Raw genomic sequence first — 16,283 nt, 5'->3', positions numbered from 1 at the left:
AAAGATTTAAGGATAGGTTGTTATTCTGAAGTAATCTCTATGCAGGTATTAAAAAGTAATGCGACAATGATCTCAGTTAACCTACTAGTGTTTCTATTGCTTTAGTGTCCTTAGTGATGTTTGTAATACTGGTGTACCTTTGATGATCCTGTGGTCTATTGAAGAATTCAGTACTTAGTACATGCTTGAGCAATTGTGAGCTCAGTCTGGTCCATTTATTCACTCCATCCTGTCACTTCACAGCCTGAGAACTACAAGATCACATACACATCCAGCGCCACCTCTAATGCCCTGGCCTATTTTGGCGTTGATCCGACGAACAGCAACATTTTCATCAGGAGGGACCTTGTTGGTGATCAGTCTCCTAGCAATGGTCAATACATTGTAAGTTTTTTTTTAAAACTCCAAAGCTTGTTTATGTCTTTTTATAGGTAAATATTATGTTACACAACTATAATATCCGTCATGACTAATTATGCATATGTTGTCATGGCTAATTATGCATAATTCAACAAATTTCTGTTTGAGTAGGCGATGCCAATGTTCCTTTTGTAACTTCAACACGTAACTTAGGTTAAATAATGTCTGCTTACATGTCTCTCGATGAATATGTTTCTCAAATCTGTCGTTATGCATACCATAGCTCTTCAGGATCAGCTAGCTCCATTTGTCATACTCTGTCCATCTTAACCACCAAAATTCTCATCTGCTCATTTGTCCTGTCTAAACTAGAATACTGCAACTCTCTTCATGCTGGCTGTCCACAGTACCTGACTGATAAACTTCAGAAAGTCCAGAACTCAGCTGCTCATCTCGTTTTCCAAACTCACAAATCTGAATGTGTTGCATCACTTCTTCACTGTCTTCATTGGCTACCAGTTAAAGCTACAGTAGACTACAATCTATCAACTCTATTCTATGGATTCTTTGAAGCCTCTTCCCCCACTACTTTACTGAAATCTTGTCTGTCCACACTCCTGCCCAAAGCCTCATCAGACTCGCCCATTCTGTCCTCCCTCCTGTGTCTGTACGCAGAGGCGGCGTTCGGAATACGCGGGGCCTGGGGCCGACCATCCGCGCGGGGCCTGGGTAATGGAGTACGTGTATCAACATCCCTATTGATGTGATGCCGGAAGCACTGATTTATATACAGTTAGATAGGTTGGATTAATTTCACGAAATAACCCATGAATTAGTGTTTTAATTGTTCGTAACCTTTCCCACCGTTTGTGACAGTAGCGGTTTTTTCTTAAAGTGAAATAATATGGTGACGACAACTGAATAAACTGCTTGTTATTATTGTCGGGTTTAACGTGAAGACATGGGTTCCATAATTTTCTTAATAAGAACTTAGAAGTGTTTTCTGAACGTCAATTTTTTTGTCACAACTTGTTTAACACAGCCAGCAATAAATCATAAAGATGACCTCGGGGCTGAAGCGCAGGGCCCCTTCGAGAGCGGGGCCTGGGGCAGCCGCCCCATTTGCCACCCCCTAACGCTGCCGCTGTCTATACATACCTCACTGTCTACTGTCTGTTATCTTGTATCTCATCTATATGTTGTTCAGTGTGTTTATACGTACCTCACTGTCCACTGGCTGTTATCTTTCATTTATCATTATTGGTCTGCACAGAGAACACGATCTAGCTTGGTCGTTATTCAATGCAGTTTAAGTTCACATTATTATTCTGGATTTCTCTTGTGGGTAATTAAGATGTAAGCAAGAGGGTGAAAGCTAGCTCAGGTTGCCTTCAGATGTGTTTGTTAGGGTTAAGATTAGGTAGAGGCTGGTCATTCACTTTAAGATTAAGGAGAGGGCTGGTCAGTCAGGTTAAGGTTAAGTAGAGGTCAGGTTAGCTGGTCAGTATATTTATGTCTGTGTGTGCTTCCATTTGTATTTGTGTATAATTATGCAGTCAGCCTGTTCATAACATGTGTGGAGGAGGGGAAAAGAGAAGTGAATGCAGAAGGTTGCTATGGTAAAGTCTATTTGGTTGGGTTATTTGCAGTTGGTGCTAACAGCAGTTGACAGTGCTCAATATCCCAGATCAGCACCAAACTCCTGCACAGTGACAATCAATGTTGAGCGAAACCGCTATCCTCCAGTGTGGCAGAACTTGCCCTATGACTTCACCGTCACTCGTCAGGCTCTAGCTGGCAGCACTGTGTCTAACAAGATTCTAGCCACAGATGCTGACGCTCCTGTAAGTACATCAGGCACCTTTCCAATCCCATCATGTCACAGTTTACTCTACACTACATGCAGATAGTGTAAGAAACATGCATATTTTTTCACATAATTAGACAAAGATTTGCCAGTGGGCATTACATTAACATTATACATATTCAGAACTAAATTTTTGATTTTCTCTTTTCTTTTATCTCAATGAAAGCTGCATAAACAACCAATAAGCATCTGTTCCGTTTGAAAGGGGTACACTAACAACAGTCATTTCAGTAACATATAAAATCAAGCAGTTCTACTTCAAATAATGGGTCACAAATCCTGTGTACAAGGATGTATATTAAACTCTGAGATCCTGTCAAAAATGTTACAAGCTCTAAAGGAGGCTTTCTTTTTTTGTACCAATTAGCATGGCATCAAGCATCTACATAGCAAACTTTCACACTAGCAAAGCCCAATCAAAATATTGGATTATATTGGCATTGTTTGATCATTTTATCAAACATCATGAGTAATGCCCAATCAGTATATGATAAGCCTAGTATTGTCTGATAGTCTGAATCTTAGCAGTTAAACATTCATGGACAGATTATAAGCTTTCTTTGGTTGAGAATTGAGACAGTGGTCTATGGATAAGAGAGGTAATCCACTAGATGCTGGATGCCTTTCACACCACTCCTATACAAAGTTTGTAATGCAGATGCTGTTAAACCACCTCTTTCTTTTAACTGTCTGAAACTTATCCGGTGTCTGTCATTTAAAACCTCACCCTGGAAATGCTGTTTTTCATCTTCAGCATGCTGACCTCTATGTGATTTATGCCAAGGAGTCCAAACTATTATCTCTCCATACCTGCTTCATAGGCTGCCAGCCCCTCCTTGCCTCTTCTTTTTCTTTAGATTTGTCTTGACCTTATAACATTTAAAAAATGTGATACCATTTTTATCCAACACCTGCAGAAAATTCTTTCTGAGTATCCTGGATTCTGTTTTATCTTGAGGTACAGCTTCAAGGTTCCAAATGGTGGAAGTGTTGCTGCATAAACTATGGCTCCATCATCTACGGCTCTGCTTAAATCCTATCAAAATTGTGTACCCTATTCAACATCATATGAACAGCAGCAGTTCCATTCTGCCAGCTGCAACAGGCATCATCAGCCCAACTTGCAGATGGTTGCTATATCTTCTCCACAGAATGTGCCTTTTCTTCATTCCAAGAAGGACATTCTCTTCATTTGGGCCCCTGGCCATGCTGGCATCTGAGACAATGTTTGAGTGAACCAGGCCATCAAGGCCGGTCGCCAGTTTCCTGGTCAATTGCAGTCACTGGTGTCATCTGACTGTCACTTTATCCTCACTGCCTGTGTTAAGGTCTATGGATACTGGGCCAGAATAAGTTGCATGCCACCCTTCTCTGACTTTTTGACCAGCTACCCTTCCTTGTCTTTGTTACAAGCCACCTGCAAGAAGTTCTGTCCTTCAGGAACTTTTTTTTTAAGACTTAAACTCTACCATTAGATTTAAGATATTTATTTCATTCACAGCATTTGAACTGATAATAACCTTTCTGGAGGTCACAACACATTTTTAACACCAACCTTTCCTTCATTTGTTTTTCCTTTTGTCTCGGTTTGTATTGTTTATTTGATAGGTTTTATTGCTATACCATTATGGCTTGTTAAATAAAAATGTCTCTCTCTCTCACCATGATAATAGCCTTAGTTGCTGGCACAGCATAAAGCATAAAGAAACAAACATTTAACTTAAAATTTTTGAAAGATGAAAAAAATAGCACCAACAGTGACAGTAACAGCAACAGCATTACAGAATAAAATACTGAATAAGAAGATAGTAAGGGCATAAGAGGAAACAAGACTATTCTGATATAAATATGTGTGTGTGTTAACATGCCCACATGAGTGGGCATAATTCTTAGACTTGTATTACATGCTTAAAAATTCTGTTTATGATTATTTTTTAAAAGGGACAGTATGGCCAAGTCCGTTACCGCCTTGTAGAGCAGGGTGTGCCTGGCCTTTTTGCCATCAATGAGTCTACAGGTCTTCTGGTGCTAAATACCAGTATCAGCACTCAGTCAAATAACATCTTCTATGTAAGCAATCAAAACATTTGAGTGTATATGTCAGTATGTTTGTGTATTTTGTGTACATCAATTTCTTTTGTCTAAATTTATCTAAACGCATGCAAATGTGCTGACCAAACTTCACATTCTGTCTGCATGTTTGAGAATGTGTGTGTATGTGTGCATGTGGATGTGTGACCCTCCAAAAAGATTTCAAAGCCAGTTTTTTCACAGCTGGTGGTGGAAGCCTACAACATGGGCAACCGACCTCAGAGGATCTATGAGCGAATAATAGTACGAGTTGATCAGAACCTGTTTGCTCCCACAATCGACTTTCCTGGAGTATCGGTTGGGTACAAGGATACTGTGGAAATTTTAGAGACAAGGCCTGTCAACAGTGCCTTTTACAAAGTCAGTGCCAGCGATGCTGATGGAAGTGTAAGTTGCTGGTTTGCTTCTCTTTTGTGGTTCTCTTCTCACCTGTAGAGTCCTTAGCTATGAGCTGATGTTAAAATATAATTTGTATGTTATCTTCTATGTCCATCTTTGTATATTATCTATCTTTTTATGTTGTCATTATCTCACTACTGATGCAGCTAAAACTCTAATCTGTGCCTTTATGCTGTCGAGGATGGACTATTGTAATTTTCTTTTAGCTGGAATTCCCAATTATCTTCTTGACAGACTTCAAAGGATCCAGAATAAAGCAGCTTACATCATCTGCAGACCATCTTAATACAAACTTATATCACCCATCATATGCTCTCTTCACTGGCTGCCAGTCGTGGACCATATAGCCTACAAACTTTCCACTTTGACTTATTCTGCTGTTTCTGGCACTGGTCCTGAATACCTCGCTGAATTCACTCCAATCTATACACCCACATGACTTCATTCATCTTCTGACATCAAGTTTCTTCAAGTACCACTAAGACAAAGACATGTGGACAGAAGACTTTCTCCTACTAATCCCCATCAACTTGCAACAGATTACCTGTCAGCCTTCAACACAAATCTTTTCAGAACAATGAATTCACTGTGACCCTGTCCTGTCCATGAGTTTGCATAACATTGTCTATAATTTACTTGTGTATGAGAGGGTGTATGTTAAAGAAGTGGGTGTGTCTGTTATATGCGAATATGGGTGCATGGTTGTTCTATATGTTATTTATGTTAAGCATTCTGAGCAAATCTTTGGAAGAGTGCTATATAAATGCTCATTATTATTATTATTATTTTTGTGTGTTATCTATCTTTGTATGTTATGTCAGGGAGGTCTGGTTGCGTAACGGTTAGCACTTGTCACCAGTACAGTGAAGGCTGGCTGTCCTGTGTTCAGCTCTCATCTCGGGCATGCTGTTCTTTCTTCATGCAGCATCTGTTTTCAGTTCCGTGATATAGCCTTTATTACTAGCTCTAAAACACCAATTCCTCCCCACCTCTGTATGTTATCTATCTTTGTAAAAGTATTAAGATGTTCACTTGTATTCTACTGACCAGTTATTTCATTTTCCAGGGGCCGTATGGAACAGTCTACTACTACTTGGTCAGTGGACAACCAGTCATTGAGAAGTTTTTTCAAGTGAATGACCAAACTGGAGATGTGTCTCTTCGCTCCACTGTTGTTGATGAGCCTGAATTGTTGTATCAGGTATGGATTTTGTTTTCTTTTTGATTGGGTAGGGGGGTTGGGGGGAATTTCATTTAAAGAACAAATGGACAATCCTGTTAATTTGTATAACTTATGTGTAGTGGGCTGGATGTCATTTGGGAAGTTCTTGAGCAAATGACATAAGGTGTGACATCAAGATAAGGTGACGACAAATGTGACGACAGACGTCAAAGAAATTGGAAAGAGGGCAGACGACAGCGGATCGGGGAAGGAAGACGGACATGCGACACAGCCATGGCCATTGTTTCTAGCCCATGCATTAAAAGGGTTGTGCTCCTGCTGACGGTTCTTGCCTTTTTGGTTTGAGTATTGGGTTGTTGTCGTCAGTCCACAACCACCCCCTCCACATGGATACATCATATGTAACCGTATATAGTTTGGTCTTGATATCTGTGTAACCTTTGCAACCATATATAGTTTGGCCCTGATGTCTGTGCAACATTTGTGGCTATTTATAATTTGGTCCTGATGTATATATATATATCTCATGTGTAACCATATATAGTTTGATCTTGATGTCTGCATAACCTGTGTGACCGTATGTGGTTTGGCCCTGATGTCTGTGTAACCTATGTAACCATACATAGTCATGTGTAGTTTGGTCCTAGTGCATGTGTGACCTGCGCAACTATATATAATTTGGAAAGATGTTTCTGCTCACAAAGATGTGTCATTTGTGCAGGTGTTGATCTCTGCTCGTGACCGGGATTCTGTGCCAAAGTCATCTACAGCCACAGCTACCTTGTCTGTCAGTGTGTATCGGAACACATATGCTCCTCAGTTTCAGAATGTAGCCTCTTATGCCACTGTCATCAACGAGGACATCAGTGTGCCCTCTGTTGTTACAAGGGTGACAGCAACGGATGCAGACAAGCCAGTATGTATGGGCTTTTGTGTCATGTGTGAATATGTGTTGTTTTCATGGCTAAAAGACAGCTAGTCACACTAGCCACGTAAACAATATAAGCCTGTGCTATTTTGATTGCAAAAAGACACCAAAGGAGTCACACCAGTCCTGTAAACTATGTAAGCATATACTGTTTTGATTGCAAAATGACAGCGAGAGTAACACCAGTAATATTTCTCACAATCATGATGTAATATATTTATGTCTAGTGTTTTCTTTACAGGACAACAACTCCTTCCTGCCTAGTTCATTCTTAGTCTTTTGTCTTGCCAGCAGTAGTTTAAAGATTCTGATAACTTTGCACATCACATCCCCTTCTCACACAGTGATTTTGTTTTGTACAGAACACTTATGAACAGGTGTCTTTCAAGCTGATAGGAGACACATTTTTTAACCTATTCCGAATCAACAATGCTGGAGAGGTGACATTGTACAACTCGCTCCGTGGCATAACACAGGACTACTTTCTTGTAAGTTGTTTTGTTAAAAACATAGCGTATGATGAGATGACAGTGCATTGTTGACCACTCGAAAGCATTATAATATCAGCAAAGTTGTTACGTATGATATTTTTAGCTACTTAATTTTAAATCATTGTTGTGGACTAAGTATATTTTAGGTGATACATATAGCAAGTTAAAAAAATATGTCTTTGGTTAAACGGTGTACTAATTTGATCTGGTTTCTTGTAAGTTATTTTAAATACAGTTTCACTTCAGTTAATTGGAAATCTTTATTTTTGACTTAGATATTGCAAGTGTCTTATTCCCTTGACCACAATGTCCTGATGTGATGAGGAGAATAATTGTCTTTTGCAGCTTCAAGTTCAAGCTTTTGACAATGGCTCTCCTCCTCTCATCAATGAGACAATTTTTCGCATCACTGTGAACAGAAACCTTAAAACTCCACAGTGGAATGATACAAACTATGAAGTGAACATTTCATCAACTCAGGCAGTTGACAGTGTCCTCCTGAATCTAAGAGCTTATGATTCTGATACAACGGTAAATGAGATGTCTATAATATACTCTCGTGTTTACAGCAATTTGTTGCTTTTGTGAATGTATTGTACAATACATGACAACATATGACCTTCTGTGAAGGATTTTCATGTTTAAAGCTAAATGAGAGTGATGCTATGACTTGAAGCACTGCACTTAACATCACCCCCCACATCTTTTATGCTATAGGAACCAAAAAAGTACAATGAAAGGTACAATAATAGAGACAACCAAAGTTACAAGTATAGAAACAGCCAAAGGTACAATCACAGAGACAACCAAAGGTACAATTACAGCAATTACTGAAACAACCAAAGGTACAATTACAGAAACAACCAAAGGTACAATTACAGAAACAACCAAAGGTACAATTTTACTCACTCTTACTCACATTGCTTTTTGTTACTGCTTCTTCATCATTCTAAAGATGAAATTTATACATAGTAAAGACCGGGGTGAAGCAGGGCTGCATTCTATCGCCGTTCCTCTTCATCCTGGCCATGGACTGGATCATGAAGACTTCCACCGACAGTGAGAGGAGAGGGATCAGATGGACCATGACTATGACAGCAACAACAACGCTGGAAGACTTGGACTTTGCTGATGACATTGCCCTACTGTCACACCGCCACCAAGACATGCATGAAAAAACAAAGGCCTTCTCAGAAACAGCTGGAAACCTTGGCTTGAAGGTCAGCACAAAGAAATCGAAAAGTATGAGAGTGAACGCCAGAGTCCAAGACGGCATCAAACTAAATGGAGAAGAGATTGAGGAAGTTGACAGTTTCACCTATCTTGGGTCCAAAATGTCAAACACTGGGGATGCGGAGGTGGAGATTCGAGCCCGACTGGCGAAAGCCAGCCAGGCCTTCGCCTCACTCAGGAGCACATGGAAGGCAAAAAACATCAGCCAGAAGATCAAACTGAGAATCTTCAAGTCAAATGTGATCAGCACCCTCCTTTACGGATCAGAATCCTGGAAGATGACCAAAACCATCAGTAACAAGCTTGACGTCTTCCAAAACAGATGCCTCAGGCGCATACTTAACATCTTTTGGCCAAATACCATCAGCAACGAAGAACTCCACCGAAGAACTGAAACGAGTCCATCACCACGCAGGTTCAACGAAGGCGTTGGCGATGGATTGGACATGTGCTCCGCCAGCAGACAGCAGACCTTTCCAGAGTCGCCCTACGATGGACTCCAGACGGCCGAAGAAAACGAGGCCGCCCAAAGGAAACTTGGAGAAGAACAGTGGAAAGGGAGATGAAAGGAAAGGGCTGGACATGGGGTCACCTAGAGCGGGTTTCAGCCGATCGACATCGGTGGCGGACTCTGGTTGAGGCCTTATGTGCAACCTGATGCACGAAGAGAAATAGATAGATAGATAGAAAGACCTTGAGCAGTACCACAAAATTACTGTTGCGTCACAATAATAAATGCTGTACAAAACTTCAAATATTGTGTTTGTTTACAGGCACCTTACAATCAGATTGAGTTCTTCCCCATCAATAGTAGTGACCCAGCCTTCAGTTGGTTCCAGTTCAGTGCCACAGGTGCTCTTTCTGTTCGTGTTCCTCTCTACACTGACATCAATAAAACTTCGCGGTTCCAGGTAAGGTCCTTATGAGCTTAAATTCAGGTATGTTCGTATCTTCAGCTTCAATCATTATGTAAACATTTAGATACATTGACATCTGCAAAAGCCATTAGCTTTTATAGGTGTAGACCTTTTAGCATGTGTGCTTAGTAGGTTTGTATTAAAATGAAGTATTTTTATGTTTAAAAAAAAATGGGAAAGAACCCCATTTTTATATAAAAGGTAACTGAGGTACTTTAACATTAACCTCCCAGTGATGAGGAGATGTAGCACCATTTCTTTGTGTTGCAGTGGCGTATGGGAGTTAGAGATAAGGGCACCCCACCTCAGGTACAGACTCAGCAAGCAACAGTGACTGTTAATGTCTTCCATAATCAAAGAACCCCTCAGTTCTCCAATTGTCCCACCACCATTGCAATGAAAGAGGATGTACCAACTGGACAGTCTGTGTATTTTATTACAGTTACAGATCAGGACACACCGGTAGGTATTCAGTACTCAAATGCAAGCATTTATCACATTAGTCACTGTCAAAAAAGTTTAGGAATATAAATACTGCAGCAATCTTGAAAGAAAATCTTTCAGAATAAATTTAGGAACATATAACTTTGTACACAGAGTGAATTGTAACTGTTTTTGAACTGCTAGCTTTACATCACTATATGCTGACCACTTTCAGCCATTTAACCAAGTTGACTTACAACTTATTGGAGATGGTGGTGCAGTGGGCCTCTTCCAGCTGAGAGAGTCACCTAGCCGACTTGTGCTTACTGGCAGCTTGGCAGCAGATAGTACTGAACTTTACAGAGTAAGTTTCTGCTCAGCAGGTAATACATATTTTCAGTGTGTGCATCACTGTACAGCTGTTTGAACAAGATCAAAAACACCAACAAAAATCTAAATTTAAGAAATAAATATAATAGTAGAAAAATAAACAAAATAATTAACTTAATTCATCATGCATTAAAACACATTAACTGTAAGTCCCCTCCTTTTCATGATAAAAGTCTATGATTAAAGTTTTACTTAGTAGCAATTAAGTTTACTTTTCAGGTCCATAACATAGAAACCCAATGCTAACAGACTTTTCCTAGTTGAAGTTCAGGTAGATCAGTTAGACAACAATTAACACAGATAAAGGAATTAAGACAACAAAATAAAAACCTGGACAGAAAATTACATTTTTTTTAATCTACCAATAATTTAAATTAATTATATTAGTAATTTAATATTCTCTAATTAATATTACAATCAAAACTTACATAGAAGAAAGATTTATTTTAAAATTCAAAACTGAGGTACACTCACATCAACAGGTTTCACATCTATAATTTACACTTTTCTAAGTCTAGTCAGGACATTGCAAATAGCACTGGAGAAAACTGAAAGGTTTCTTTCTTCCCCTTCTCACCCCACCCCCCCAGGTCCCTCATCTTTGTCAAGGACACAGGACAGGCAGTAAAAAGCCCTCTTTTTTCATCAGTCCTAATTTTCACCATTGAGTGGAGCCTCTCAGTAATATCCACACTCACATCCAGGCACTCCACACAAATCACTTGCCATTCACCCACGTTTTCTGTTCTCATTCAAACAAAATAAACAGCAGGTTTGTGACAGTGTGTGTGAGTGATCATGCACTATATAAATCACATTTATTTTTATTATAATACAAGTAGATTTATTTTTATTATATCAAACAGGCAACATATATAATATACAGTAATTAAAAAATTTCATAGTTTGTAAGTAGTTGCCACCACCATCATCATCAATCATCATTCATCAATCATCATCATCAATCATCATCATGATGAAACCAGACTAACCCCTGACTTCAATGTTCAAGCTGACATGTTTGCCACTTCTAAATTTTCAGCTGCGTATAATGGCGCAAGATAAAGGAGTACCACCACTGACATCGACTTGCGTTGTTACTGTGACTGTAGACCACAACTTACAGTCACCAGCCTTCCAATCTCAGGTCTACAGGGCAGCTGTGTCAGAGTGTGCTCCCTTTGGGCTGTCTGTTCTCTCAGTCCGAGCTACTGATGGTGACAAATTTGTAAGGTTCTTTTATCGCAGCCAATACAAAAGTATTTTCCAAAATTAGTACATATAATTTTTATCATCGTAATTAAATAAATATTTTTTTGGTTCACTTTTATGGAATAAAATATATCCTTGGTTTCTACTAGGTGATATATCTATATAAGTAAACCTGATTAAATTTTCATTCCAAGTGCCTCAGGTCTATTGATATGTAATATATATAAGCTAGAGTTAGCTTGTATATAAATTATGTCTCAAATGTAATAAGGTAAATTTTCTGGTTTATTATGTAATTATATGAATAAATAAATATTTTTACTAGATCCAAGGTGTTATTACACGGTCATACAGCTTCTCTTTACTGACACCCACTTGTATGAGTTCTGTTGCACACTCTGTAATGTACCAGTCTGGCTGGTTCTTCAGAATCCCTACAATCAAGTAATATAAATTGTGGCAGTTGGTTTTTCAGAGTGTCTGCAGTCAAGTGACATACACTGTACCAGTCTGGCTTGTTTTTCAAAGTCCCTACTATCAAGTGACATACACTGTGGCAATCTGGTTGGTTTTTCAGAGTCCCTACAATCAAGTGACATTCACTGTGGCAAACCAGTACTTTGCTGTGGAGACTCAAAGTGATGGTAGTGGTCTGATTTATCTGAAGGGAGACTTGCGTACAGACCCACAGAATCCAAGCGAGTACAGGGTATGTGTATGCAGGACAACAAATGTGTTCATTTCTCAAGCTTCAAGTTAAGGTCTCATCTGCTTACCACATAATTTCCAAGTATGCGAGCTCTCATAAATTACATTTGACACATTATGTTTGTAAGTTAGTGCAGAAAGAGAAAATTGAAACTAAATAAACCATTAAAGGAAGTAAGGATTGGTAATGTAATCTGCTATAGTTATGAACAGCAAGATCACAGTGTTAAACAGAATGTAGACTGCTAGGAACAGAAAGATGATCACAATAATAACATATAATCTGTTCAGAATAGCAAGATGGTATCAGTGTTAAACAACTTATTGTCTGTCACGAATAGCAGATCACAGTGTTAAACAACACACATCCTAACTATGAACTGTTGTCAACTTGCCTGCATCATAAGTTGCCGAGACTGGAAGTTATTGACTGTATGTATGCAGGTGCTAGTAGTTGCTACTGATGGTGGCAGAAGAACAGATAACACCACAGTCACAATCAGTGTTTCACGCAACATGGTGAACCCCACATTTGTTGATGTCACCAACAGCAACTACAACATCACCATTGACAACGATGTTTCTATCAGTACTCCTGTGTATAATGCACAGGCTACAGACTCAGTAAGAACAACTTCTTTTTCACTGTCCTGTTCATTCTCATGCTTGCCAAAAGATGTGTAGTGCTTCTAAATTCAGCATTTCTCTTTTTATGAAGTAGTATTTTACTTATTTCATATTATTCAATTTTTCCTTTCTCTTTCCTGTTATGAGAGGAGCACTAGACTGGGAAACAAAGGCTTTTAAAGGGAGTCAAGTAATACTGTAGTCACAGACTGATCACGCTGGGACATAGACTTTCAGAGGGAGATAAATAACACTGTACAATGACAGACTGATCATACTGAGACAAATCAGCCTTATAAAGGGAAGCAAATAACACTGTATAATGACAGGTTGATTCCACTGGGACATATCAGCCTTTTAGAGGGAGGCAAATAATACTGTACATGCAGAGGCAACTAGAAGCTGGTCATGAGATGGTGGGGGGAAGGGGATATCTCCTTGAGAGCAGTGTAATCCAGTACAGTCAGAGGCTAATCAGTATGGGGGGAGAGGGGATATATGAGCCTGTTAGGGACAACCAAGTAATCCTGACACTTTCCTAATACCTAATGCTATGAAATATGCTTAACTTTTATTACCGGAAATATTCTACAGGGCAACTTCTCTAAACTGACATTTACATTGCTTGGAGACACAACAGCTTTGCAAAACTTTGTCATGGACCCATCTACTGGGGTAATCTCACCATCACGCTCTCTGCTGGCGCAAGAAGGCAACTACCTGGTAAGTGAATTGTTGGGGAGGGAATTCATGGTGGAATGCAACCTTATATTTTCTGGAAGATTAATAAGTGGGGTACCATAGAAGAAAACCATCGCATGCATCTCAGGACTACACTTTTGAACACTCTTAAGTCTTTCAATTGTTCATAACCTCTAGTCACAGGCTCACATTTAGCTTGAAAAGGGACTTTCAGTTATAGCACCCACATAGAGTAAGCATTATATTGTGTTAATAATAGTTGTTTCTAGAGTCTAATACATTATTACAGTGAATTTTCTGTTTGCTTTTTTCACTTATAATGTTACTGTAACATCCATTGCAATGTGTATACTGCTGTCGCCCAGCTGGTAAGGCACGGTCCTGTTGTAGCTAGGCATACTCCCTGTCAAATATAGCATCAGTATGGCCATACTTCTATCATTACAACAGTTGTACTTTATCAATCATTACAACAGCTGGAAATGCAAGTGTGTGATGATGGCTGTCCCAACAAATGTGCCATCAAACTGTTGACTGTCAACGTCAATCGCAACCGTTTTTCTCCCGTGTTTGCTTCAAATTCCTATGCAGCTGTCATATCTGAGGAAGCTTCATTTGGTACTTCCATTCTTTCTGTTACGGCCTCTGATGCTGATGTTGTGGTAAGTAGTGCATTACGTACATGTTATCAATGATTCTGGTCAGAATTTTCCAGCATGAACTATATGTAAGACATAAGCTTGAATAAAACAGTAAATTGCTTTAGAGATGAAAAAAGTGATGTTCTATGCTACGTGGTGATTGTACTGACACATGGTTTTTTTAAGGAATAAAGAGAGAAGTATTTTGGCATACTCCAAAGTACAGGAAGCTTCATATTTATTTTCCAGACACAGCTTAAAAATATAATTGCCAGCTTATTTTTAATCACCTAATTTGCCTCACATATTTTATATGATATTAGAAAATCTCAATTTTATCTATAATGCATTAAATAAAAATAACCCACTTGTTCTTAGTCTGACCTAGTGCTGGTAGCTTGTCCGCTACCATAATTTGTGTATAGATGTGTCGAAGATGTTTATAAGACAGCACACGGAAACACTTAGTGCTGTTATTAAACTCTCAAGATGTTCAGTCAGGACTATTGACAATTTTAATACACAGTACTAGGAGACATAGGTAATTTGAGTTATGAAGATGTACAGATCCTGTATGACACAGTACTAGGAGACAGGTAATTTGGATTATAAAGATGTACAGATCCTGTATGACACTGTACTAAGAATGTCTGAGTTATGAAATGTAACAGATCCTGTATGACACTGTACAGGAGATATGGATAGTCTGAGTATGAAGATGTACAGATCCTGTATGACACTGTACTAGGAGATATGGATAGTTTGAGTTATGAAGATGTACAGATCCTGTATGACACTGTACTAGGAGATATGGATAGTCTGAGTTATGAAGATGTACAGATCCTGTATGACACTGTACTAGGAGATATGGATAGTCTGAGTTATGATGATGTACAGATCCTGTATGACACAGTACTAGGAGACATAGGTAATTTGAATTATAAAGATGTACAGATCCTGTATGACACAGTACTAGGAGATATGGATAGTCTGAGTTATGAAGATGTACAGATCCTGTATGACACTGTACTAGGAGATATGGATAGTCTGAGTATGAAGATGTACACGATGCCTGTATGAACTGTACTAGGAGATATGGATAGTCTGAGTTACTGATGATGTACAGATCCTGTATGACACAGTACTAGGAGACATAGGTAATTTGAATTATAAAGATGTACAGATCCTGTATGACACAGTACTAGGAGATATGGATAGTCTGAGTTATGAAGATGTACAGATCCTGTATGACACTGTACTAGGAGATATGGATAGTCTGAGTTATGAAGATGTACAGTCCTGTATGACACTGTACTAGGGATATGGATAGTCTGAGTTATGATGATGTAAAGATCCTGTATGCCACAGTACTAGGAGACATAGGTAATTTGAATTATAAAGATGTACAGATCCTGTATGACACAGTACTAGGAGATATGGATAGTCTGAGTTATGAAGATGTACAGATCTGTATGACACTGTACTAGGAGATATGGATGTCTGAGTTTATGAAGATGTACAGATCCTGTGAATGCACTGGTACTAGGAGATATGATTAGTCTGAGTTGTGAAGATGTACAGATCCTGTATGACACTGTACTAGGAGATATGGATAGTCTGAGTTGATGTACAGATCCTGTATGACACAGTATAGGAGACATAGTAATTTGATTATAAAGATGTACAGATCTGTATGCACTGTACTGACGATATGGATAGTCTGAGTTTTAGATGTACAGATCCTGTGACACTGTACTAGGAGCTATGGATAGTTTGAATATGAAGATGTACAGATCCTGTATGACTGTACTAGGAGATATGGATAGTTTTGAGTTATGAAGATGTACAGATCCTGTATGACACTGTACTAGGAGATATGGAAGTCTGAGTTTTGAAGATGTACAGATCCTGTATGACACTGTACTAGGAGATATGGATAGTTTGAGTTATGAAGATGTACAGATCCTGTATGACACTGTACTAGGAGACATCAATAATTTGAATTTATGAAGCTATACAAATCCTGTAAGACACTGTATTAGAAGACATGGATAATTTGAGTAATGAAGAGGCACAAATCCTGTAAGGGACTATACTAGGTGGATAATTTG

At 38.9% G+C, this 16,283-nt stretch overlaps 1 protein-coding gene across 1 annotated transcript in view; it reads left to right on the top strand.

The window, feature by feature from the left end:
• Positions 1–16,283, top strand: part of LOC112558036 (protocadherin Fat 4-like) — a 31,922-nt gene that overhangs the window by 9,580 nt on the left and 6,059 nt on the right. The window contains exons 12-27 of the mRNA XM_025228225.1: positions 244–384; positions 2,010–2,204; positions 4,169–4,297; positions 4,502–4,705; positions 5,784–5,918; positions 6,622–6,816; positions 7,191–7,316; positions 7,665–7,850; positions 9,326–9,463; positions 9,740–9,931; positions 10,128–10,256; positions 11,325–11,510; positions 12,072–12,203; positions 12,647–12,826; positions 13,424–13,552; positions 14,008–14,193. Of these exons, the coding sequence (XP_025084010.1) occupies positions 244–384; positions 2,010–2,204; positions 4,169–4,297; positions 4,502–4,705; positions 5,784–5,918; positions 6,622–6,816; positions 7,191–7,316; positions 7,665–7,850; positions 9,326–9,463; positions 9,740–9,931; positions 10,128–10,256; positions 11,325–11,510; positions 12,072–12,203; positions 12,647–12,826; positions 13,424–13,552; positions 14,008–14,193 (2,583 nt within the window). The remainder of the gene's footprint in view (positions 1–243; positions 385–2,009; positions 2,205–4,168; positions 4,298–4,501; positions 4,706–5,783; positions 5,919–6,621; positions 6,817–7,190; positions 7,317–7,664; positions 7,851–9,325; positions 9,464–9,739; positions 9,932–10,127; positions 10,257–11,324; positions 11,511–12,071; positions 12,204–12,646; positions 12,827–13,423; positions 13,553–14,007; positions 14,194–16,283) is intronic.

The sequence above is a fragment of the Pomacea canaliculata genome, linkage group LG1, assembly GCF_003073045.1.
Source record: "Pomacea canaliculata isolate SZHN2017 linkage group LG1, ASM307304v1, whole genome shotgun sequence".
In the NCBI taxonomy this organism is placed as follows: domain Eukaryota; kingdom Metazoa; phylum Mollusca; class Gastropoda; order Architaenioglossa; family Ampullariidae; genus Pomacea; species Pomacea canaliculata.
Note: the sequence above shows the minus strand (reverse complement) of the source record. Positions and strands in the feature narration are given on the sequence as shown.